Source organism: Branchiostoma belcheri, unplaced genomic scaffold (genome assembly GCF_001625305.1).
Source record: "Branchiostoma belcheri isolate BF01 breed outbred unplaced genomic scaffold, Haploidv18h27 scaffold50, whole genome shotgun sequence".
In the NCBI taxonomy this organism is placed as follows: Eukaryota; Metazoa; Chordata; class Leptocardii; order Amphioxiformes; family Branchiostomatidae; genus Branchiostoma; species Branchiostoma belcheri.
In genome coordinates, this window is record NW_017804132.1 from 2188748 (window position 1) to 2211962 (window position 23215).

At 39.7% G+C, this 23215-nt stretch overlaps 3 protein-coding genes across 3 annotated transcripts in view; 1 reads left to right on the forward strand and 2 right to left on the reverse strand.

Moving 5' to 3' along the window:
* Positions 1-2950, forward strand: part of LOC109480360 (alcohol dehydrogenase [NADP(+)] A-like) — a 9800-nt gene extending 6850 nt beyond the window's left edge. The window contains exons 6-10 of the mRNA XM_019782555.1: positions 1022-1119; positions 1300-1384; positions 1848-1931; positions 2546-2628; positions 2891-2950. Of these exons, the coding sequence (XP_019638114.1) occupies positions 1022-1119; positions 1300-1384; positions 1848-1931; positions 2546-2628; positions 2891-2933 (393 nt within the window). The 3' untranslated portion in view covers positions 2934-2950. The remainder of the gene's footprint in view (positions 1-1021; positions 1120-1299; positions 1385-1847; positions 1932-2545; positions 2629-2890) is intronic.
* On the reverse strand, positions 2877-12183 carry LOC109480363 (receptor-type tyrosine-protein phosphatase O-like). Its single transcript, XM_019782558.1, has 12 exons — positions 11948-12183; positions 11644-11717; positions 11036-11135; positions 10264-10374; positions 8025-8106; positions 7146-7236; positions 6751-6827; positions 6385-6519; positions 5826-5948; positions 5005-5153; positions 4396-4531; positions 2877-3773 (listed from the first exon to the last, which is right to left on the reverse strand). The coding sequence occupies exons 3-12, from the start codon at positions 11110-11112 to the stop codon at positions 3585-3587; spliced, it is 1170 nt and encodes a 389-aa protein (XP_019638117.1). The 5' UTR covers positions 11113-11135; positions 11644-11717; positions 11948-12183; the 3' UTR covers positions 2877-3584.
* On the reverse strand, positions 11944-23186 carry LOC109480256 (phosphatidylinositol phosphatase PTPRQ-like). Its single transcript, XM_019782405.1, has 18 exons — positions 23039-23186; positions 22509-22671; positions 21455-21558; positions 20911-21028; positions 20411-20562; positions 19978-20121; positions 19191-19431; positions 18864-18943; positions 18124-18429; positions 17592-17750; positions 17024-17155; positions 16482-16641; positions 15606-15730; positions 15004-15285; positions 14495-14646; positions 13871-14024; positions 12906-13049; positions 11944-12200 (listed from the first exon to the last, which is right to left on the reverse strand). The coding sequence occupies exons 1-18, from the start codon at positions 23184-23186 to the stop codon at positions 11944-11946; spliced, it is 3021 nt and encodes a 1006-aa protein (XP_019637964.1).
* Positions 23187-23215: the final 29 nt, after the last annotated feature.

Below are 23215 nucleotides of genomic sequence, written 5' to 3' on the forward strand. Positions count from 1 at the left end.
TTTATACAACATATTGGCAACATTAGTACAGAGATAAGGCCGCAGTCGCCTTAATAAACCAAGGCGCTGTGCCATCTTACTACACACCATATCCAAGTGGTTACTATAGCATAGGCTCGCATCAAGTAAGACTCCCAGATACTTATAGGAAGTAACCCTCTCTAAAGCATTGTCATCAATCTTAATCATCAAATTGGGAGAAGATTTGATCTTCATAATGGATCCCATTAACATCCATTTGGTCTTTGTAATATTGAGCGTTAGTCGATTTGATTTGAACCAGTATGATATCTGTTTTGAGCTCCCAAAATTTTAGTGTACTTTCTATGCATCTGGGATCATTGCTTGCACAGAATATAGCTGTATCGTCAGCATACAGAGTTATTTTACTGTTGGTGATGGCCTCAGGAAGATCATTAATAAATAAGTTGAACAATAGGGGCCCTAGGATTGAGCCTTGGGGTACCCCAATGGAAATAGGTAAGGGGTCAGAAGTGCAACCATTGAGTGAAACCCTCTGCTGTCGATTCATGAGATAATTTGAAAACCAATCCAATTCAGTACCCTGTAGGCCAATCCAGTTTAATTTTGTCAACAGTATACTGTGGTCTACGGTATCGAAAGCCTTTTTCAAATCAAGGTGGTTATACCGGCTATACAGATACAGAAGCTGGTGTGTTACACCGAAGGGTGGTTATACCGGCTATACAGATACAGAAGCTGGTGTGTTACACCGAAGGGTGGTTATACCGGCTATACAGATACAGAAGCTGGTGTGTTACACCGAAGGGCGGTTATACCGGCTATACAGATATAGAGTTCCAAGCTGGTTGTTACACTGAAGGGCGGTTATACCGGCAAAAGAGCTAGGGGAATTTTCCGGTACAGTGAACCTGTAAAATACTGTAGATAGAGTTTGTCTTCTCTGTTACAACCAGTGGGACGTTAGCACTCAGTGAGCTTAAAGTTTAACTTTTTCTTCCTTTCCTTCATTAATTTTTCTTTCTACGTATTTGCGCAGGTGGAGTCCCATCCCTACCTAGTGTGTAGCAGGCTGCTTAAATGTGCTGCAGACAACGAAGTAGTCATCACTGCGTTCTGCCCACTTGGACGGCCTGGGTACGTTTAGTTAGAAATCTGTTTTTGTTTGAAATAAAACTAGCTCTAAAAGTATAATTATGTAACTGTCAAGGATTTTTGTTATGTGAGAATAACTCTCATAACTTTGCATGGTATCTTTGAGGGTCTGCATGGGGGGATTCCAGCAATGCTTCATGTTTTTTTTTTACTCTCTTTCAGGGAGGCAAACAAACATGGTATCACTCCGTTGCAAGATCCAAAGGTGATTTCAATCGCAGAAAAGCACAAGAAAACTCCAGCTCAGGTAACTGAAGATTTTTCTTTCACCTAATGTAAGACACTGAGAAATATACAAGGTGTTATGAAATTGTGTAACAGTTGGTCTTATAAATATACTAGACTTTAACACATTACATGTAGATATAGGGCATATTGTGAATAAAGAGTCCTTGGTGTTGGTGTTCTGTAATCCTTTTTCTATAAAGGAAACTAGATAATTTTTTTTTAGTTCAAATCCTGTCTGTTGTTGCTCACCCAACTTGCTTGCTATATATGAAGACCTTTTTTAGTGTTGCATTCGAGTGTGAACGGTACATTCGACAATGGTTGGTTGGTGTGTTCGGGTGTCAAATTTGACTCAAATTTCATGCAATTATTGCTACAAACTACTATCAATAACAATAAGTGAGTTACAATATGGTCATGTATTGATGATTTGGTCTCGCATCATAGTCGCATGATGTGACTAACCAAACGTGTTACCACAGGTGTGTCTCAGGTGGCAGGTACAGAGGGGTGTGGTCGTGGTACCAAGGAGCATCACACCTGCACGAATCCTGGAGAACTCACAGGTAAAAACGTATTATAATAAAGGAGCGCTAAAGTCAGGAGGATTATATTTTCCAATAGACCATTCATTTATCAATATTAGGCCACACCAATTTAATTTGTTGGTTCTCGGATTCACCTTTTTTTCTGATTTGCAAAAAAAGAAAAAGATTCTGGTTCTGAATCAGCTCAAAAATGCTTATATTTTGCCCCCAACCATTGAGGAAAGTCCTTTTCTTCCTAGTTGTTACAGTTTTTCCATCGGTTCATATTTTTCCTGACAAAAATCCAAGAACCAACAAATTACATTGGTGTGGCCTTATACATCATAATCAGCAGAACTCCATTTGTGTGTGGTGTTTTTTGTAAAATGGTATCAATGTTAATGTCCAGGGCTCGAAATTTGTGCTTTTTCTGCAAAACTGCACTGGTTCAAGTAACAAAGTTACCTGCATCAGAAAAGTTTTACCTGCACCACTCTGAATTAAGGACATATGCATTATCGTACTAAGAACTGTTCAGAAACCATTGCCATAAATGATTATACTTCATACTATTAGGTGCATAGTGACAGTCAATGCAGCAAACAAAATCCACATACACCAGAGTAAGTAAGAAATCTGTTGCTGTTTTACAGATCTTTGATTTTGAGCTGAGCACGGAAGAAATGGAAACAATCTCAAGACTCAACAAAGATGCAAGGATCACCAAGTTTGGAATGTAAGTTTTATTCTACAGTATCTTTGATATGTACACGTAGTTTAAAAACTTCAATCTTGAAAGTGACAAGGAGGCCGGTCTAACAAAAATCTTTGTACCATCAATTAATTTTATTTTGCCAAAATTGAAAGAGGCTACCCAATATATTTCTTACACTTCATAAATGACAGTAAGACTGACGTAAATTGTTCAAAATACATGTAATATAAATCTTAAAAACGTTAACTTTATTTTCTTTTTTTTTTCTATTTCTTTATTTTAGGTGTGATGACCATCCACAGTGGCCATTCAGTGGAGATTTCTGATTTTGGCAAATTAAAACTAAATTTTTGTACAAGATAAAACATTGAAAATGTACATTTTCAAGAAAATGCTAAAACAAAGAGGGTATCTATAATCCTAGTAGAAAAAAGCCAGTGTAAGGTAGAAAAAATACTTATTTCTGAGTTTTTTCAGTGAATAATAATAATAATATAAAAATTCTACATTTCATCCAATGCCACACTCTTTAGATCCTAGACTACAAAATTGATAAAACGTACATTTCATTGAAGCAATACACATGGCAGAAAAAATAAACAACAAGAATACAAGTTTCTTGTGTCTATTCTTTAAATCAAAGACACTTGGATAGATTGGCAGAATACTAGACTGCCTTACCAAGTTTGAAATGTAAGGTGCCTTCTTACCGGTAATGCTACTTTTCTACAAAACCAATACAAATTTGATGCCAAAAGGGCAGTTTTACCGGATACATGTATACTGGCCATGCACTGTCAGATAATATTATAGTTACAGACGCTGGTGTGTTACACCAAGCTTGGCTCTGCTGAAGGGCAGTTATACCAGCTACTAGTATACAGACACAGAAACTGGTGTGTCTGTATCAATATAGCCAGCATAACACACCAGCTGCACAGTGTTACACCAAAGGACGGTTATACAAATACAGAAGATCACAGAGCAGAGTTGGCATCAGGAGCGACCAGATACTCCGTTGACTCGGCAAAGTTGATGTCGTCCAGATCTACCTCCTCATCCTCAGCCTCGGCAAACTGGACCCGCTTGATCGTGGAGCGACGCTTGACGGGAGTACTCTCCTGCAGGAGGTCCATGATGCACTGGTGGATGAAGATGTACTGCTCCTGAAATGGGATGCGGACATTTTTAGTTTGAGACAAAAGTTCCAAAGTTCCATAGAAAAAATTGAATGTGTGCCCGGGTGTGCTGCTATCGAAAACTAGAATTATACCAGATTTGGACATTGGAATTGATGTTGTAAGTTACATTTTTTGTTAAGGTACACCAAATTTTGGCACATTTTGCATTAAAAAGTCTATTTTCTTTGGTAGGTATGGCATCATAAAATAAAATACAACACAGTGTTTTCCACATCACCAGCTCTCCCACAAGTTGGATCTCCATATCCGGCCTTCGGGCGATCCGACTCACGTTTTGGCTGGTAGCTAGGGTGATGCGGAATATTTATCAGACGGGCCAGAACACCTGTAGCAAATGTTATTGCGACCCCGGTATAACATAAGGCTTAGTTATCACATGGGCTTGAACACCCATATAGACCTTTCTCCCAGGTATTTTGGGTACCGATATCTGGTAGAGGCAGTATTAATAATGTTTAACCCAAGGTCAGGACTTGATAATACATATGCTAGTTGGGCAGCCTTCGTTGTATGGACATCCAAACCAATACATGGATATGGAATAACCAGTTGAGTAAGAAAAATGGGATATTTTTGTTTCTCTGACCTGTGTCTGCACCATGAAGACTCGATACATCCTCATTTGGTGAACAATGCCGAAGATGTCCACCTGCTCATGGTCGTCCATGTGCTGCAGCAGCCGGTCCAGCGCAATGAAGGTACCGGTCCTGCCTACACCAGCACTGTGGAGGATAACACACAGAGATTTCAATCAATCGAATGATCAATCAAAAAGGGTTAACCAATCAAACAACATACATGTAGTTACGTTCTATCCAGAACCATGCCTTATCCAGAACCATGCCCAGTTATGCCTATCCTAAATTCTATGCCTGAATGGTTAAGGGTTAGGTACAGGCCTGGGGTAAACCTACAATTAACTTCTTGGATATGAGGAGACTATCCAAAACTGTGCCTGAACCTAAACCTGAATCATTCAGGCATTATATGAAATAGACAGGCACAGTTCTGGATATGACAGTTGCCTAATTCACCCATAGTGGACTATAACCCTAACCCAGTCATGCAGAATTAGAATTAGGAACAGCCTGGATACAATAGTGACTATACAGAACTGCGCCTGATCCTAAGCCTATTCCAGTCAGGTATAGAACTAGATTGTTACAGTTCTTGATACACTAGTTGCCTAACTCACCTGCAGTGGACCACAGTCGGCCCGGCGCTCTCTCCGATGTTCCTCCTGACCATCCTGACAAACTGCAGACTGGCTGAGGTGTCCTCAGGAACACCATGGTCAGGCCAGCTGGTGAACTGGTACTGACGGACACACCTACTGTGGCTGTTCTGTGGGTCATAGACAAGAAAAACATGCATCTGTTTGTTTGCTTGTTTGTTTATTTATCACCACATTTAACCCCGTGGTCAGGCCAGCTGGTGAACTGGTACTGACGGACACACCTACTGTGGCTGTTCTGTGGGTCATAGACAAGAAAAACATGCATCTGACAGTGTTTGTTTATCAAAATTCACCACATTTAAGCATGTATCCAAATGCCCACAATTATCTGCACTCTCATGCACACTTCATTAACAGGAAAGCATGACCTGCTTGTTGTTTTTTTTTTGTTTTATCAAAATTCTCCCCATGTGGATAGGATAAGACCTTCCCTATATTAACTCTCAGTATACAAATAACTACAATATACAAAATGATTTGTAAACTATGTATCATAATTAGCATCAATGTCACAGTGTTTCTTTCTCTTTCACATGATAAACATTTAGTTAGTAGCCCTTAAAATTTAGCACAGTTAAAGTATAGCTGTATGGCTAATGATTCTCAATTGATCATGTGTATATATGCAAGTACATGTATACTATTCCTTTGTTGTGACCCGTAGTTATGTATAATGTACAACACGTACAAGAAAATCAATGCTACAGGTTTAGGCAACAGTGAGAATGTTAGGCAAGCCAAATCCTTAATAGATAGATGACTTGAAGTTCAGTACTTACATTGGCCAGCTCGAACTCCCTGCATGTCCAGTCGTCCTCTGTGTTTTCAGACAGCATCTTGACGACAATGTCTCCGTAGAACACAGGCTCCTCATCCTCCGGCCAGTAACGCTCACACTTGGGCTGATGGAGGAGTAGGAGGAACAATCATTGTTCAATATACAATATGGTAAATGTTAATGAATCTTTATTTGTATGTTCATGCCCATGGGGCTGAGTGCCTACATTGGAGTATGATGTTTCAGGGCTCAAAATACTGGGTACATGCATGTGCACCTTAGTGCACCCAAAATTGGACCTGTGCACCCAATTTTTTTCTGTGGGTGCACTGGTGCACCCAAATATTTTTGTAGGAATTTTTAACATTAGAAGATAGTATTCCGGACATTCTTGGTCTCTAAGTATCAGAAAAATAAAATCTTTGTTGTAGTACTTGTTTAAGATGTTGAAGTTAGCTCACATTTTAGATTCAATCTCAGAGGAGGAGCAGTAAGACCTACAATATTGATTTACAAACTACATTGGCTCTGTCTGTGGTGCTGATTCCTGAGTTACTGACCTTTCCCCTCTCCCAGCACTGTGTGAGCATGACCAGGACTCGGCTGTTCTGTTCCCACACCATCCTCCAGAAGTCAGGCACCGTGAACGGCACAGGGCCCTGGGTCGCAATAAACTCCCGCTCATACCTGTAACCCTGCAGGAAAACACAACAATGATGGTAGGAGACATCTTTGAATCTGGTTGTATCATGGTGATATTACCATCATCATAATACGTCTATAATTGGTGATTTGGTAAAATGGTGCAAATTCTGTCATCATATTAAAATGCACTTTTGATTTGTTGATATTCCTGAAGTGAGATAAGGGGTATTTATTATTAAGTGCTGAACTATTCCTGAAGGGAAGGTTATTGTTGAACTCACAGGGATGTAGTTGGCATTGATGTAGTCACTGTTCTCATCCTCTTCTAAGGGATGGAGCTCCACTCGGGAGTGGTCATCTGGGGAAGAAGGGATGTGTAGAAAAATGGTCTAAACATATTATATAACTTACAGGTAGTTTCACAATTGAGCCGCTTTAACTTAGTGAATGACAGTGTATGATAGTGAAAACGAGTGATATATGCATGCATGCACACACACACACACACACACACACATACACATGCACAAACACAGATACTGTCATAAGTCATACAATGTAATACAGACACAGACACACACATTATACATTTGTGTGCGCATACACACAAACACACACACACAGACACCAGCATCAAATTCCTGTGAGTTGCCCAGTTAAAGTTAGGTGTACTTACATGGCAGAATGTTGGTGTATCTGTTCTTGGAAGAGTTAACAGACAGATGAGCAGCAGTGATCCTCTGGTCCCGCCCAACATTCCTCAAGCTCTGTGGAAGCATACAAGGACATTTTATATAATTTATTACTTCATATTTCTCTTAGACCTTTCAGCTTTTCCTTAAAAACACATTCTCAAACTTTAACCAGCATTTAGTATGATATTCAACCAATGAATTGGTAAAACCATTTTCTGAAAAGAAGCATACATGTACATATTTCCAGGACTTGTATATTTTCCAATTAGACAGGATGTAAAGCCAGAGATCCCATGTTCAAGGAGAGATACACCTCGAGCAATCATGATGTTAAAGACTTCCCACAATACTAATATGAAAGAGAGTATGGGTACCAGTGTGAGTGGATCAAACCTTCCAGTCCCATCTTACGCAGCTAATGTCTTACTGTACAAATTGTGTGCTACACCTTAACATCCGTGTCCATAATATCACCAGGGTCCATAATATCGCCACCTTTGGAAACAGTGTGCTTAAAGATATTTTTACTGCAACATGCTTTTGGTATGCATTCCTGCACACCTCAAATGTACATACCTAGGGTACGTTGCAGTAAAAATATCTTTAAGCACACTATTTCTCAAGGTGGCGATATTATGGACCCTGGTGATATTATGGACACGGATGTTAATTGTGTGCTAGTACAAGAGATAGGGGAATTCTTTTTACACAACCAAAGAGTCTCACCTCGCTGACGTTTCGGTGTCTATCAGACACCTTCTTCAGAGCTTCCCCTATCTCTTAAGTTTTACCAACCTGATGAAACTATTTTCGGAAGTGTGCTAGTACAGTTTATGCAAAACATAACAAACAGTGCATACGCTGTACTCATCCTCCATCCAGTACTGGTTCTCTTCTGACATCTTCTCCATGTGCTCCACAAACTCTGTCTTGTAGATCGGCCTGGGAGGAACAGACAAGGTCAAGTTAGGTAAAGTTTAGATCCTTACAATACTATTCAGTGTATAGGGTGGCAGATAGTCCTACATAATGTATGTCCTTACACCCCTATGTTCTGATGTTTTGAAAACCCTATATTCTGACACCCCTATATCGATAGCTGATACCCCTATGTTTTTATGCCCCTATGTTCCTATGTTAGTGTTGTCCAATCTATCAGTCTGAGAAAATACATTTAAAGGGGTTGAAGGCTAGCTAGGAGTGTAACTGTATAGGGCAGTGCCCATCGTTGTTCTATATCCCTTGGGCCACCAGATGTGTAGCCACTACAACATGGGGCTAGTACAACAAAGTTAAGACCAAAGCTTAGTGCCCGAAGGTGATCTGGATATACTTGACCCTGAACTTCATACAACTTCATAGTCCTGACATCAGAAGATTCAGCGTTTTTCCATACTTACCTTCTTCAATTATCTTTTGGACATTTTATGATTGTGACAGAAATGGAAAGCAGACAAAAATTTACAACTCTAAGCCTGACAAGGAAGCACAGACAGCCATAGTATTTTCCAGTGTTTTATTTCACTTTGCCCATGCATTATGTACTGAATCATGTACATGTGGATGTGCACAACATATAATTTAGAGAAAATGTGTTTTGAAAACCTTCTCGTGCATATAAAATGAGGAGAGACTGTGCAAGTGCTGTACAAGTAAGAATAAAGTAATTTTCGATTGTAAATGCTCTCATTATGAGCTAGGCTGAAAGAAACACTCACTGCAGGCTTTTTGAAATAGTTCTCCCCAACTATCACTATCCAGAAAACCTCAGGAGTGAAATTGTGCGTTACTGAATTCCCCAACATGCAATGGGTCACAAACTACAAAAGCTCCTCTTAATTCCATGGTTATCGTAATATTGCTCTCAAAACTAACAAAGCCTTAGCCTGAGTGCCATCCGATTTGTAAAGGGGCTCCTTTGATTGTTTTCAGGGTAGAGAGTGCAAGGGAGCCCTGTTACAAATCGGATGGCACTCAGGCTAACAAAACCTGGCATGTAAACTACTAATATTGCCCCTCAATGTACATATAGTGAAAGCTATGTCCCAGCATGCATTGGGTCACACTTGTGCTAAAATGCTGTATGGCACCCTGAATAGTGGCTCTTGTGTATATATTATAAAAAACAACACCGTATATTCCGTATAATATAGATACTAGCCTAACCTAACAATAAAAAATATATTACAAGTTTATCGATCAATTCAGATATCAATTTATAAATTCATAATTTTTTTAAAACCAAAAGGTCAATTAAAAAGTTTTTTCTTCTCTGCATCAACAATCTTTAGACCAACAATTTTCAACTATCTGCGCATGAAACAAAGAACAATGCCACCAATAATATTGCCAACATTTAGAATTATTACCTGTGGTATGATTTATCTTATATACACACAAAACATATGAAAAGAATTAAAACAAAATCACAACACACTTATCAGCCATTAAAATTGAATGAACTCTTGTCATCAAAATTATCTCAATTGTTAGAAAAAAAGTTAACATTAATCCCAAAATTGCAAAGTTCAACACCCCAAAGAGGTTATGGATAATTCCAGCAGAAACATTGGATTCCTGCATTGATGTTAAACACGCAAGCAACTCAATCATGATCAGCCTTAAATTATAGTAGCTGTCAATCATTTATGATTTGTTCTGCATAGCTTTAGATCATCAATCAAGCAATCAATCAATCAATCATTGGCTGGAGCTTGTATAAGTGTTGTAGCTTATAGCATCAGATTCTGTTGCTCACAAGTGAAAGCTTGACGTAACACTCCAAAACTCCATCAACACAAGTGTTAAGCACACAAAGAATTTAGTTGATTATCATCAACCAATCATGGCCTCATTGACGGCTGTCAATCATCGGCTGAAGCTGGTGTAAGCATCATGGCTGATAGCAGCTGTTGCCCGTAAGTATAAAAGCTTGACGTAACACTCCAAAACTTCATCAACACAAGCGTAGCACACACACAGAATTTAGTTCATTATCATTAAAGTTTAACAATCACGGCCTCATCATTGCCAGGCTGATCATGGGCCGAAGCCTCTACAAGCGTGGTAGTGCTTGTCTGTATAGACTGAGGGACACACCGTGAAGACGTCTCCACCATCTGCTGTTCGCTGGCCGGAAGGTGGATGTCCAGGAGTGCCTGCGGAGGGACCACCACCATCTCCTGTCGCCTGTTCCTCCTCTGTTTCAGGCTGGGGGAGGACAGAAAACTCATCAGAAACCAAGGAATCTTTTTTTTTTCATGACTAGACATGGTGACAGCACGCTCAAGAAGTTATATCAACTTATTTTATGCCACCACCAGCGAAGAGGACGAATACATGACAAGACAATACTCACTTTCACTTGAGTTATTATTTTATTAATTAAGTGAGGAAAGTCGTGTAAAGTGCCTTTCCCAAGGGCACAAGATCGGTGACATGTCAGGACTCGACCCCGGAACCTCTTGGTTCCGGGTCGAGCACGCTGCCGCTACGCCACACGACCCCAAGAAATCTCTTTGCAGGAACTGACAGACATTTACCAGTAAATATCGATTGCACCTGAGGGTACGTATCCCGCATCAACCAAGGTACCAGCCCGACTGTGGTTTGGATCGTCCAAAGGCTAAAGGAAAATCCGATCCGCAGGAGGGCTGGTACTGAGGGTGATGAGGAATACACCGTGTTGTATTCTAAACTCATTTATGTCATACCCATCCAAGAAAATACGCCTTTCATGTGGAATAAGGTTCTTTGACATTCAATTTGGTAATTAACTAGTAGGGAGCAGGTTTAACATGTTATAACTGTTACAGTACATGTAACTGTATATTATACTGTAAGTTACAGTGACTGTTATTATTATACGTACCACACTACTGCTGTTAGAATGATCAGGATCAGAAGGACCACACCTCCTGCTGTCCCCACTCCAATGGCGAGGGCCATCGGCCTCGGGGGCTGCGTTTCTCCTGTATAAAAAGAGATGTTTTACTACTATCATGCAGGCAAAATTAAATGAATATCACATACAAAAAGAATTGCTGCAGCAACAGATATGTCAAAAATTTCTATAATTTGAGGCCAAGAAACAGTGACTTGGAGAGAGTTGTTTTTACTAATAACACACTGTACATCATGCAAGATGAATAATTCAGTATCCAGTAAAATGTTACACTTAAATGCCAATTTAATTTCTATTGCGAACATTTAGCAAATAAACAGTGACCATAAATGGTTTACTACATACTAACAGATCATTAGCAGGACAATTTCAAATTTATTAATAACAACTTGATTTACTTTATAATTATTATTATTATAATATTTTTCTTACACTGATGTTCTTGCCCAGGAACAATGAATTATGTCAGATATGATACATAACAAACATGATCTCTATCATACATCAAAACAAATCAGCTGCTGATGAAATTATGCTCTACAAACACACAGAAATGTGATTAAATTCTCCCATACCTGTAGTCTTCAGTGGTTCAGAGTAGGAACTATCAGCATACCAGCCATTCTCTGTAAATGCTCTCAGTTTGGCTCTGCAAAGACAGGTAACATCATAGAATAATGAAATGTTTTTCCTTTATATTTTGTGACAAAACATGTACAGTTTAACTACATTCCTTTGTATCCACTTAATATTTGTTTGCAGGTAAGTTGTGGAACACCTTTAAAAAAAAAGTTGCTGTACTTTTGTTGTTTTGTTGTTTCTTTAGCATTTGATCAAAATACAAAAAGTGACAGTCTCGGAGCATTTGTTCACACCTACCTGTAAGTTGTGCCTGGTTTCAGTGGTCCGTTGCAAAAATCTTCTCTGTTCAACTCACAGTCCGTTTCCTCCCCTATAACGAACTCCCGTGATTGACTGGCCTGACGCTTGGAGCGAGAGCCGCGGGAGAATGGGTACTGTTGCTTCTCCGTGACTTGGTAGGGTGGCACAGGGTCTCTGTTTCGTACGTCATACCATGTCAAGACATCTGTGTCGTTTTCATGTCCAGAACTCGGGTTGTCCATCAGGTTTTCTGAAATACAGATAGCACAGAACACAAAGAAATGTATCATCCTGTATCATTTCATGCACAGCTGCAATGTCATATCATTTCAATGATTGGTTTGTTTATTATGAAAGATATGGAAGTTCATTAATTATCTTGATGAAGGCAGCAGTGGTTGTTTCAAATTTGAGCTCCTTGTATTTGTTGTGTTGGAATAAATTATAAAGTTCAACATTGTACTATAAAAAGTCAACTGGAATATTGACATATGAAAAGTAACAGAGCATTGGGGGAATGACTGCAGAAGGCAAAATTCTGATGCAACGTTGACCATACATTTTTTGTACATCCAACAAAAACCGTGAAAAACCCAAAATGTAGATTGTTCTGCTGACATGATCATCAAAAAAGTTACCAAGATTATCTTTAAGTTATCCAAGCACGAGAATTCACACGTTCGCAGATAATAGGGGCGGTACAAGATAGTACAGGGTAGGGAAGGTACTTTAGCACCAAGGCCGGGGATGGAACAGGATATTACAGGGTGGGGGAAGGTACTTTTCTACTAAGGTCAGGGATGGTACAGGATAGTAAACGGTGGGGGAAGGTACTTTAGCACCATGGTCATTGATTGTACATGATAGTATATGCTTGGGAAAGGTGCTTCAGCACCAAGGTTGGGGTTGAAGTATAGGCCTGGGGTATCATATAATTGAACATTTGTGTGTGTACCTGTGTCCTCTGCCACAAAGACGGTGTAGGTCGCCACGGGTCCATTTTCCTCTGAGAACATGGAACTGGTGAAGGTCACAGTCAAGGTCGTTGTGGTTGAGTCTGAACCATCCTGTGGTTTTACATTTTGGTCCACAACTGGCGCTGAAAAATGTCATAGAACCATAGTTAGACTGACCATAGCTTAGACACAAATTCAACATTCAACTATTCAAGGTCAAGTTTTCAACTGTCAACTATATCTTCAGCTATTCTGTATTCTGTAAGTAGTCTATAAAATACTGCTCTGTTTATTCTTACTCAAACACATGTATCATTTTAGTACAAGGTTACCTGTAACTAGCCTAAAAACTACAGTAACTGCTCTGTTTCTTCTTACTCAAACACATTTTAGTACAAGGTGACCAGCCCCTCTAGCTCTGTCCTACTACATAATGTAACCCAACACTACAGAGTGTCTGCTACAGCAGCTATAGGGGGTCGTGTGGCGCAGTCGGTAGCGCGTTCGGCTCACACCCCAGAGGTTGTGGGTTCGAACCCTGCCCATGTCACCGATCTTGTGCCCTTGGGAAAGGCACTTTACACGACTTTCCTCACTTCACTCAGGTGAAAATGAGTACCTAGCTTCGGTTAGGGACGTCCCTCGGATAGGACGTTAAATGGAGGTCCCGTGTTTGGGAGAGCCACACCCCACGCACGTTAAAGAACCCACCGCACTTATCGAAAAGAGTAGGGGATCTTCCCGGTGTGAGTGGTTCAAAACTTACAGTCCGGTCTTACGCAGCTTGTACATGTGCGCACATGTACAAAACTGGTGTGTTACGCCTGAAGGCGGTTTACCGGTTATGCGAAACAAACAAACAAACAAAGCACCAGTTACCATCTTGTCCAAGTCATTGACATAAGAAACAGAGCAAAAACCTTACGTTTTCCTTCTGCGAAGGTAGCCATAATAAAAGACTTACCTCCGGGGTATGTGGTGACCTGTGCAGACGGGTCTGAACTGGTGTTTCCTGCATCTGTCATAGCCATAATCACAAAGTAGTAGCTGTTGTAGGCCTTCAGCCCCAAGACAGTCAAAGATGTCATACCTCCAGCCTGTAGAGTAGTTAAAAATTGCTATGTTATCACAAACTTTCCTATCATTTATAACAGTATTTTAAAACTAGTGTACTACTGTCCTTTTGAATATGCTGAAAGGCATATTATTATCATAAGAGGTGACTGGAAATATTGATTCAGAAGTATTGAAGCATGGACATGATACACGTAGCTATTAGCCAATCAGCAACAAGACTGATGTTGCTGATGGCCAATCAGCACCAAGGATACAAAACATGCAGCTAATGGCCAATCAGCACCAAGATTGATGTTGCTGATGGCCAATCAGCACCAATAACACAATACATGTAGGTAATGGCCAATCAGCAACAAGACTGTCCTAATTGATGGCCAATCAGTACCAAGGACAGGCTATGCAGCATATAGCTGATGGCCAATCAGCAGCAAAGGTAAGAAATAATTACAAAAAGTGCCCCTTACAGAAGTGCCCCTGAGTGGTTTTCTTGGGTATTTTCGACTGCACCCACCTGAAAAGTGCCACGCTGTGTATCATCTACAGCATCATACACCAGGACTGCATAGGTTGTGGGCCCGGGATAAGGCTGGGGTTCCTCCCACTCCACGTATATAGCAGACTGGTTCACAGCCGTGCCTCTAACATTTTGTGGTTTACCGGGTACTGTATAGAGCAGAAGTATCAAAACATTGGTTCCTTTAACAGAGAAAAAGCATTTCAAAGCTTTAATGTCCGACATACAACCAATGTACAACCTGATAGTTTAATATATTCTAAGAACTTTGTATTTTGTCTGGATAAAAATTGTACAGCTGCTGTAATCAAAATACACTGTATCAAAAAACAGCAAGAGACAATGCACTATTGCAAGCAAAACTGAACATGGACCACCTAAAGTTTACAAGAACTTTGAAATGTTGTGTCTTTGCCTATATGACAAGCTATGGGATAGGTAAAGTTCTTGACATAAAAATCTTGATTTCGACAGTCAAAAGAGGCTATCATGATTATGGTACTCACTTGCAATTGATGTTGTAGCTTCCAGAGGCTCAGATTTGGCCCCTTGTCCTATCACAGTCCTTGCTGCTACCTGGATGTTATATCCAGTGTGAGCTGTCAGGTCTGATATCTGTCCTGTTGTTTCGGTGGTTTCGATTTCTTGTGAGTCTGACGCCCCTTCCATGGTGTACATAATGGTATAGCCCAGTATGATTCCATTGGTCTCGGCTGGACTGTCCCATTTCAGGGTGATACTGCGGGGGTGGACCTCGTTGATAGCCAGGTTTTGTGGAGCACTGGGAACTAAGACAACAGAGATACAGAAATTTACATATGACAACAGATTTATATAGACATCCAGGTAATGAGATACACAAGAAAGATAATCAAGGAACTGGATAGATTTTGAAAACTGAAAGCAAGGTGGGTAAAGAAAATCTATCCATCTGCTTGTCAATGAATGAGTGATACTAACTGTTTTCTTGTGAAAAAAAACAAAAAAAGTTAAAAGTTAGCACCTCAAATTCTTCATATCCTACAGCTGCAATATTCCTTTAAAATGCTTTAGACCAACAGCCTACATCATTTTAAATAAAACATGACCATAACACAAGTCCACTCACCATCTTGTTGTGTCTCGTCTGTCACACAGCTCCTGCTCCCATTGCCTGCACTGTTCCAGGCCCACAGACACAGGGTATAGTTCATGTAGGGCGTCAGGTCAGGGATGGTGTAGGATTCTACTGAGCTGTGGAATTAATGAATGAAGATCTTTAATTCTTGACGTGTAAATTTTTGCCCCACTGGGCCCAGCACAGGTCATATAATTTTATATGTTAACAGTCTTATCCAATATACTACATGTATAACTATATAGATGTAAATACACTATAAATATCTGGTATACACAAATTAAATACTCTTTCAACTTCCTTTCACCACTTAGGCCACACCAATTTAATTTCTTGGTTAACGGATTCGCCGCTTCATTTTTTTCTGATTTGCAAATAAAAATAAAAATTCAGAATCAACTGCAAAATGCTCATATTTTGCCCTGAACAGTTGAAAACAGTCCTTTTCTTACTACTTGTTACAGTCATTCCATCTTTCAATGCAGTAGTATCATTAAATGTTCAAAATTCATTGTTTAAATTTTGAACCAGCCAGGTGTGTTGACTTCATGGCTCCTATCGTACCATTTTGGGCCATAATAGGATGCCTAGGCCTGTTTTTATTTTTTATTTTTTTTCGCCCGCCCGCTCCATTATTTTTCTAGAAAAATCCGTTAACCAAGAAATTAAATTGGTGTGGCCTTAGTAATTGTATAAAATGCAGGTGGCTGACTTGTGGTTAGTTAGAGTTGGTTTATCGAAGGTTGCAAGGAATAGAAATTTTTCTGAACTATGCAAATACTTAAAATGGGAAAATTTACTTAACGCATATTCAAAAAGAATGCTTCCTTCACTAACATACAAAGGACACTCTAAAGTAAAATGTACCTGCTGAATGATAGAATATTTGGTCCAGATGTTGTCGTGTTGTAGGAGAGATAGTAGCCCTGGAGGATGCCATTTTGTTGGTACTTGGACGGAGGTCCCCACTGCACAGCAATGCTTCTGCTGGTTGCTATTGTGCTTGAGATTGGAGGTGGCCCTGGGACTGTGGGGTAGAACAAAATAACAATCAATCTGTAGTGTAAAAATAACATCATGACAGTTCTGTAGCTTTGTTTATATTATCGATGTAATGCTCTTTAACAAAACATGAGGGCCATTTTAAGTGTTCCTGTAAGACACAAATTTACTAATTTATACATAATCTATCAATCAGATTGCTGACAATATAGTTTAAAGATTGAGGGTTTTTGTTTAGAGGCATTTCATGTCATTTTTCCATAACATTCTTCTCCTTTCTGGTAGCATAAAAGTATCTTCAAATTGCAAATACATGTAATTGCATCTATACATAAAGGTAAAGGATTTCTAAACACAAGGTGCATCAGAATTGTTACACAATACCGTTAGGAAGGTAGTGAACTAACCTGCTTCTTCTGTCTGGAGGGTGTATGGGGTACTGTAGACGCTGCCTCTGCCCATCCTTGTGTACGTGTATATCCACACCATGTACTCCCAATACTCCTCCAGACCCTCCAGAACTATGGACGGCTCAGGACCTGGGGAATAACATAGTCGTGACTAAATATCTGACAAAAGTGTCCAAAAAAATTTTCATGCATAGCAGACTGCTGCAATTCTTAGTAAAATCATACAGTAGGATGTGAATGGTATTCAGCACCAAGGACAGTGGTGTGCACTTGGTATCTCATGTATAAAGCAAATGGAAAGAAACCTTTTTGAAAAGCATAACAGCTTTAGTTTCCAATGCAAACATGCAACAGTGGAACAGCTCTAACACCCAGGAAAAAAGAATGTAGCTATTTTAACCTTCAACCAGATAAGGTAGCTGCTTAGTACTAAATATGCATATGTTAAAAAACTGGTTTAGGCAGTAGGGAGACTTAGGTTAAAGGCAGGAAACTTAGGTTAAAGGCAGGAGACTTAGGTTAAAGGGAAGTTATCATGAAGTTATCATGAAGTTATATTTCATACCTGTAGTGTTGACAATGGTATAGTTGCCGTCCACTGTGTCATTGTAGTGAACCTCATACACCTGGATGATTCCATTTGGATCTGAGGGGGGTGTCCACTTCAGGACTGCTGCAGTAGCACTCAGGTTTGCTTGTAGGCCTGTGATGCTAGTGGATGGCACTAGAAGATGTAGATAAAAACGGTACATCAATAAAAAATGTACCAGTGGATAGTATCATTTTAGATGAAGAAGAATGTACTTGAAGTAAACAGTACTTTCAAGTTACCTAGTAAGGATACAATCAGACATAGACAAAGACTTAGAAAGAGTTAGACAGTCAAACGTTTGATTCAGTCCAATTTCTGTGTTCAAAATTACAGTAACTGTTTTACCTGGTGTGTTATGCCGAAGGGCAGTTATACCGGCTATACAGATGCAGAGTGATACAGTTTAATCTTGCTTCAGAAAGATATCCAACACAGATTAACTTTCAAGCTAAAATCGCTGTACCCTACTGTGTACAAAAATACTGACAAAACCACTCTAACTTACCTCCTTCCTCAGTCACAAACATGACTTCTTCTGACTCTGGTCCGTAACCGACTACTGTGTAGGCTGAAACTGCGACCGTGTAGGAGCTAAAACTGTCCAAGTCATCCACTACATAATGCGCTGTAGCTGTAGTTGTATTGATGGTTGTAGTGATGTTGTTGGAGTCAGTGATGTAGACTGTGTACATGACATCTCCGTTGGGCTGTGTTGGGGGGGTCCAGGTTATGTTGACAGACTTGGTGTTTGGGTCAGGTGAAGTTGAGGAGGTGTTGGAGACAACAAGGTCTGTTGGAGCGTCACAAGGTCCTGGATAGGAGGGAGAAACAGGCTGAAATTGCTGCCACAAGTCATTTGTTTGTGTCTTAAGTCTCTTTCATTAAATGTTTTACAAACTTAAAGATGAAGTCATATGCTGTTAATCTTTCTCCTCAGTAAAGTTTGGCCGTTAGTAAGATTATTAGTGATACTTATACACTTACATGTAGTTTAATTAGTTCTATATACAAAGCATAGCTGAAGTCTCTATTTACCTGTACTAAGTCTTTCAAACTGATGTCACAGTATATTCCCTATATGAACCACACAATCAAATGAAATCATTGTAAACTATTCCCAGTTTGTACATTATGTAAGTTGAACATTACATGCACTCTCTTACCTACAGTAGTAAGCTATGATCAAACAGTTTGGCTTAAATTTGCATGACTTTTAAGTCACAAAAAATCAAAACAAGTACTCACGGTCTTGCAGTGTGCTCTCAGTGCTGCTCTCTTTGTCCCCAACTCCAGGTGCTGTAGCTGCGAACACCTCCACTACATAGCTGTTATGTGGCACAAGCCCTGAAACACCACACTGTAGCATAGCCGCATCTGGGGGGTATGTTCCTGTTCCATACCCACATACAACCACTATAACCTCCTCATAGCAGGATGACTGTGTGTCTGTGGATGTAGGGGAGGGGGTGGTTGGCATATCTGTAGCTGTGGTGGTTGGAACGACTCCTGGTGTAGTTGTGAAGGTATTAGGGACTGTTGTGAGTTGTGGAGTCATTGCTGGCATGCTAGTACCCATGGGAGAGGTACTTGGTATGTTGGCAGGTCCAGGAGTTGTCTCTTGTGGGGCATTTGTAGAAGTTGTTACGTCCATTGTGCTTGGAAGGGCTGATGTAGTAGGAGTGTCTGTTGGCGTCATCCCATTTGTTGTGCCTGGTGCGACTGAAGCTGTGTTTGCGACTGTTACTGTGACAGTAGCTTGGTTGGTTGAATCCGGTAGTGCTGTAGAGGTGTCCATAGGTAGACCAGCAGTTGTCTGTGGGAAAGAAATATTACAAGTAAGTTAATAGGCATTGATTTCTACTTATCAAGCACTTTCTTTCTATTTCGGATTAACGGAAGGCGATTCAGCACTAAGGACAGATGCACAGAGCAAGGGTCCTGTAGTTTCAAAGCACTGAATAGTTTGTACATTCGATCATGAAACTTAAAGATTCGGGAGTAACAATAAGTTCAAAGCAAAATAAAGTATTAGCTAGTTCACACATGTAGTATGTTTGATATTTGACTCAAATTCAAGTTTTGCCTATTCTAACTTGTCCAGAAAGACCATTTCTATACGACTGTTTTGCTAACCATATATCTGAGTGTCTTATACATGTGTACTCTCCCAACTTATTGATAATGAAGATCTTTATGACGTCTTTATTTACCAATACAAATGAACTGTTATAATAATTTCAATAACAACTTTTATAGAAAGAGAACAGAGAAAGTAAACATGTTAGTTTGACACTCACAGCCATCAGCAAAGTGGATGAAACAGTAGTAGCAGGAACAGCTGGCACCAGAGTGACTGTACTGTTCCACTCCATGTCTGCACTGTTTCTCACTCGTAAGGTGTAGCTGGTCAGGACTCCGTTGGGCTCTTCTGGGGGTTGCCAGGACACCTGAAGTGTGGTCGAGCTTGTGGCAACGAGAGTGAGGTTTGATACTGGACCAGGAGCTAAGATACAGTAAAGATAATACATTCAAGATATATAATCATATCATGCACTGTACTAAAGTTTGTAGTATGAACGGATGTAATGTCAGCCACTCAAGTTACTGAGCAAAGGTGGCCACTTATAGAGGAAAAGTTGGCCATACCAGTGTTAATCTTAGGGGCCACCAAAACAGTGGCTACATTGGCAAAATGTGGTCACAAGTACAGGTTTTACTTTTAATCTATTTAATAGTATATGATTCAGAAAGTGCACTGAAACAAAGGATATGATAAAAACAATTTGACTTACGTTCTTCCAGAGTTGGGACAGGTCCATACCCTGTCCCCACACTCTCCTTGTTCCCACTCACAGTGTACACAGTAAAGTTGTACAGGGTGCCAGGAGTCAGGTCAACCAGGGTCACATTCAGACTGTTGGATTTCACCATCATGCTCTCTCCACTGTAGAGACATTAGAGGAAGTGTTAAAGTATTGTGTATGATAGCTTGAACAAGTTGTTGTGTTGCTTCTGTCATTTTGGATGGTGATCTGAAGCTCGTGACTGAGAAGATCTACATGGGGAAAATTTTAGACTTAAGGGGGACTTCAGGCTTTAGCCTTAAGAAAGTTAAATATTTATTAAGTCTTCTATACAATGTAGGGATCTTAATTTCATGGCAAAGGTTGGAAAAGAAAGAGCACAAGTCATGGCTTGAAGCAACACCAATATTTTACGACACAGTCAAGAGAACTAGAAAATATGAGTCTTAGATAGAGATCTGCTAACAAAAACTGTACAATCATGTTACCTGTCAGATGTGACTTTGACAATGAAGTGTGAGTAGACGCCCTCAGGTGGCTGCCATGCCAGGCTAACATTCCTGGAGTACACAGACAGTTCTGTGATGGTCTCCACTGGGGCAGGGTCTGTAGGGGGCGAGGATGTTTGAATCACCACTCATGTCCAAAAATGTTTTTATGACATCACAGGGTCCTATAATCTTTTCCAGATGACCAGACTGTAAAGTTTGATCCACTCACACTGAAAAGGTAGCTTGGGTACCTTAAAAAAACTAGTAGGTACAACCATTGTAAAAACATCAATCAGTCAATCAATCAATCAATCAAATAATCCATCAATCACCTTATAAAAGGAGCTCAATGTGCAAATTTGACATATTTTTTTAATGTAGAACATTTTTATTATTAGTAAAGTTTGAAAAAAATAACTGGTGTTTAATGATATTTGGTTTAGCAACCATGACCTGGCCTAACTTCATATTACAATGAAACCAAAATCCTCCCAAATTATGCCTAGTTCAACATGGTTAGCAAAATAAATCATTATCTTACCTATAAACTGGATGATCTCCGTAGGTTGACTGTACTTGGGCCCACTGACAGTGATGATAGTGAAGTTGTACATTTCTCCTCTTATCAGCCCATCATACTGGTGCCTGTCAGATAAATAATTGTAGAAAATGATGGTCACTTCATCAAGAATTATCAACCGATTATTTTCTTTTTTGAGAGTTCACCAGTGTTACTGACGAAAGGTAGTGGATGCTACAATGTACCTGAAACTGACCGTTTCCAAAATTACATCCAGTTGTTACTTTACCTATCTCCATGCTACTTAACCCATATACAATGTATATTTTGTATCAACTGACTACCTTAGCATTCTTACGGTTAAATCATAACATTATTATAATAATTATACACAATATTACGGCTAATTTTGTTTGCACAATACAGTATCTTGGAGACCAAACACAGATATACATGGTTATTTGATGGCAATCAGCACCAAGGACAGATACAACTTCAAAACATTTCACTTGTCAGATTTGAATATAAGACTATATAATATGGTCAAATCTGTAAAACTACAGTAAACTGAGTGCTCTTCAATAAAAGACTTTGACCAGAACATTAATTGGATGGTATTCAGTACCAAGGACAGATGCAACTTCAAACCATTTCACTAGACTTGAATTGAAGACTATTCTTCATACATTGTACTATTAGTCAAATCTGTCAAATTACAGTAAACTGAAAGCTCTTCGGTAAAAGACTAGGGCTGGAACAGTAATGGGATGGCATTCAGCACCAAGGACAGATACACTTTCAAACCCTTTCCAGTCAACTTGAAGGCTGTTTCCTCAAATTAGAGTAAACTAAGTCCTATTCGTTATAAGACAAGGATGAAACAGTACTGTTACAGTAGTTTATACCTGGACTTATTCTCAAGTAATTCTGATAGCTATTTTTTTTAATTATAAAATGTAGAAAGTTAGAATTTGTTGCATACTATTTTGTAAAAGACTGTTACTAACAGTAAACTGGAGTACAGTATACAGTTATAGGTATACCAGGTATACAAAAAAAACAAGTAGCATTATACCTGGTATGATTGTCGGACAGGGAGAGGGGCCGTGCCTGCACTCCCTCACATGATGTACAGGTGAGGTTATACCCATCATGCACCCCTGCTGCTGACCCCCACATCACCACCAGCGAGGTCACGTTCACAAGGTCAAAGGTCACGTTGGTTGGGGGCACAGGCTCTGGAAATTGTAAAATCGTATTTTATTAGTTTTCAGTTATCTGTATCAGTATAGCCGGCATAACCGCCCTTCGGTGTAACACACCAGCCATCTTTTTTTTACAACCCTCACTGACAACTTCCTTCACTTTAAATACTTTCAGCTTCCATGCCACTTTAAAATTTATTATTATCAAGTGGAATATAACACTTGTACAGCTAAAATACCATTTGAACATAATATATGACGTTAAAATTGCAATATTCGAATGTCTGGCTCATTTCACTGAGTCTGCCAAGCATGGTCTTTTAATACACAGTTTCAGTCTACTATCCACATCATAGATATCTAATTTAAAAAAGTGTAGTATACATAAATAGTATTGTACCTGTTTGCTCCATAACTGGTGTGCTGGCTGCACTAGGCCTGCCCCCACTCTGTGCTGCCACTGTAAGACTGTAGACTGCTCCAGGTGTGAGGTCACTTATGGTGTAAGTTGGGTTCTGAGGACAGTCATTAAAGGATTCCATCTCCATGTTGTCCACACAGTTAACGTCAGTACAGG

Excerpts from the sequence above, each read along its gene's own strand:
- LOC109480363 (XM_019782558.1), bottom strand. The coding sequence starts at position 11,112 with ATGGCCCTCGCCATTGGAGTGGGGACAGCAGGAGGTGTGGTCCTTCTG. Across the intron at positions 8,107-10,263 it reads ATGGTGGAGACGTCTTCACG|GCCGATCTACAAGACAGAGT; the intron begins GTGTGTCCCTCA and ends TGTTCCTCCCAG. Across the intron at positions 7,237-8,024 it reads GGATGGAGGATGAGTACAGC|AGCTTGAGGAATGTTGGGCG; the intron begins GTATGCACTGTT and ends ATGCTTCCACAG.
- LOC109480256 (XM_019782405.1), bottom strand. The coding sequence starts at position 23,186 with ATGGAGATGGAATCCTTTAATGACTGTCCTCAGAACCCAACTTACACC. Across the intron at positions 20,563-20,910 it reads GTCAAAGTCACATCTGACAG|TGGAGAGAGCATGATGGTGA; the intron begins GTAACATGATTG and ends ATGTCTCTACAG. Across the intron at positions 15,286-15,605 it reads AGACGAGACACAACAAGATG|TTCCCAGTGCTCCACAAAAC; the intron begins GTGAGTGGACTT and ends CTGTTGTCTTAG.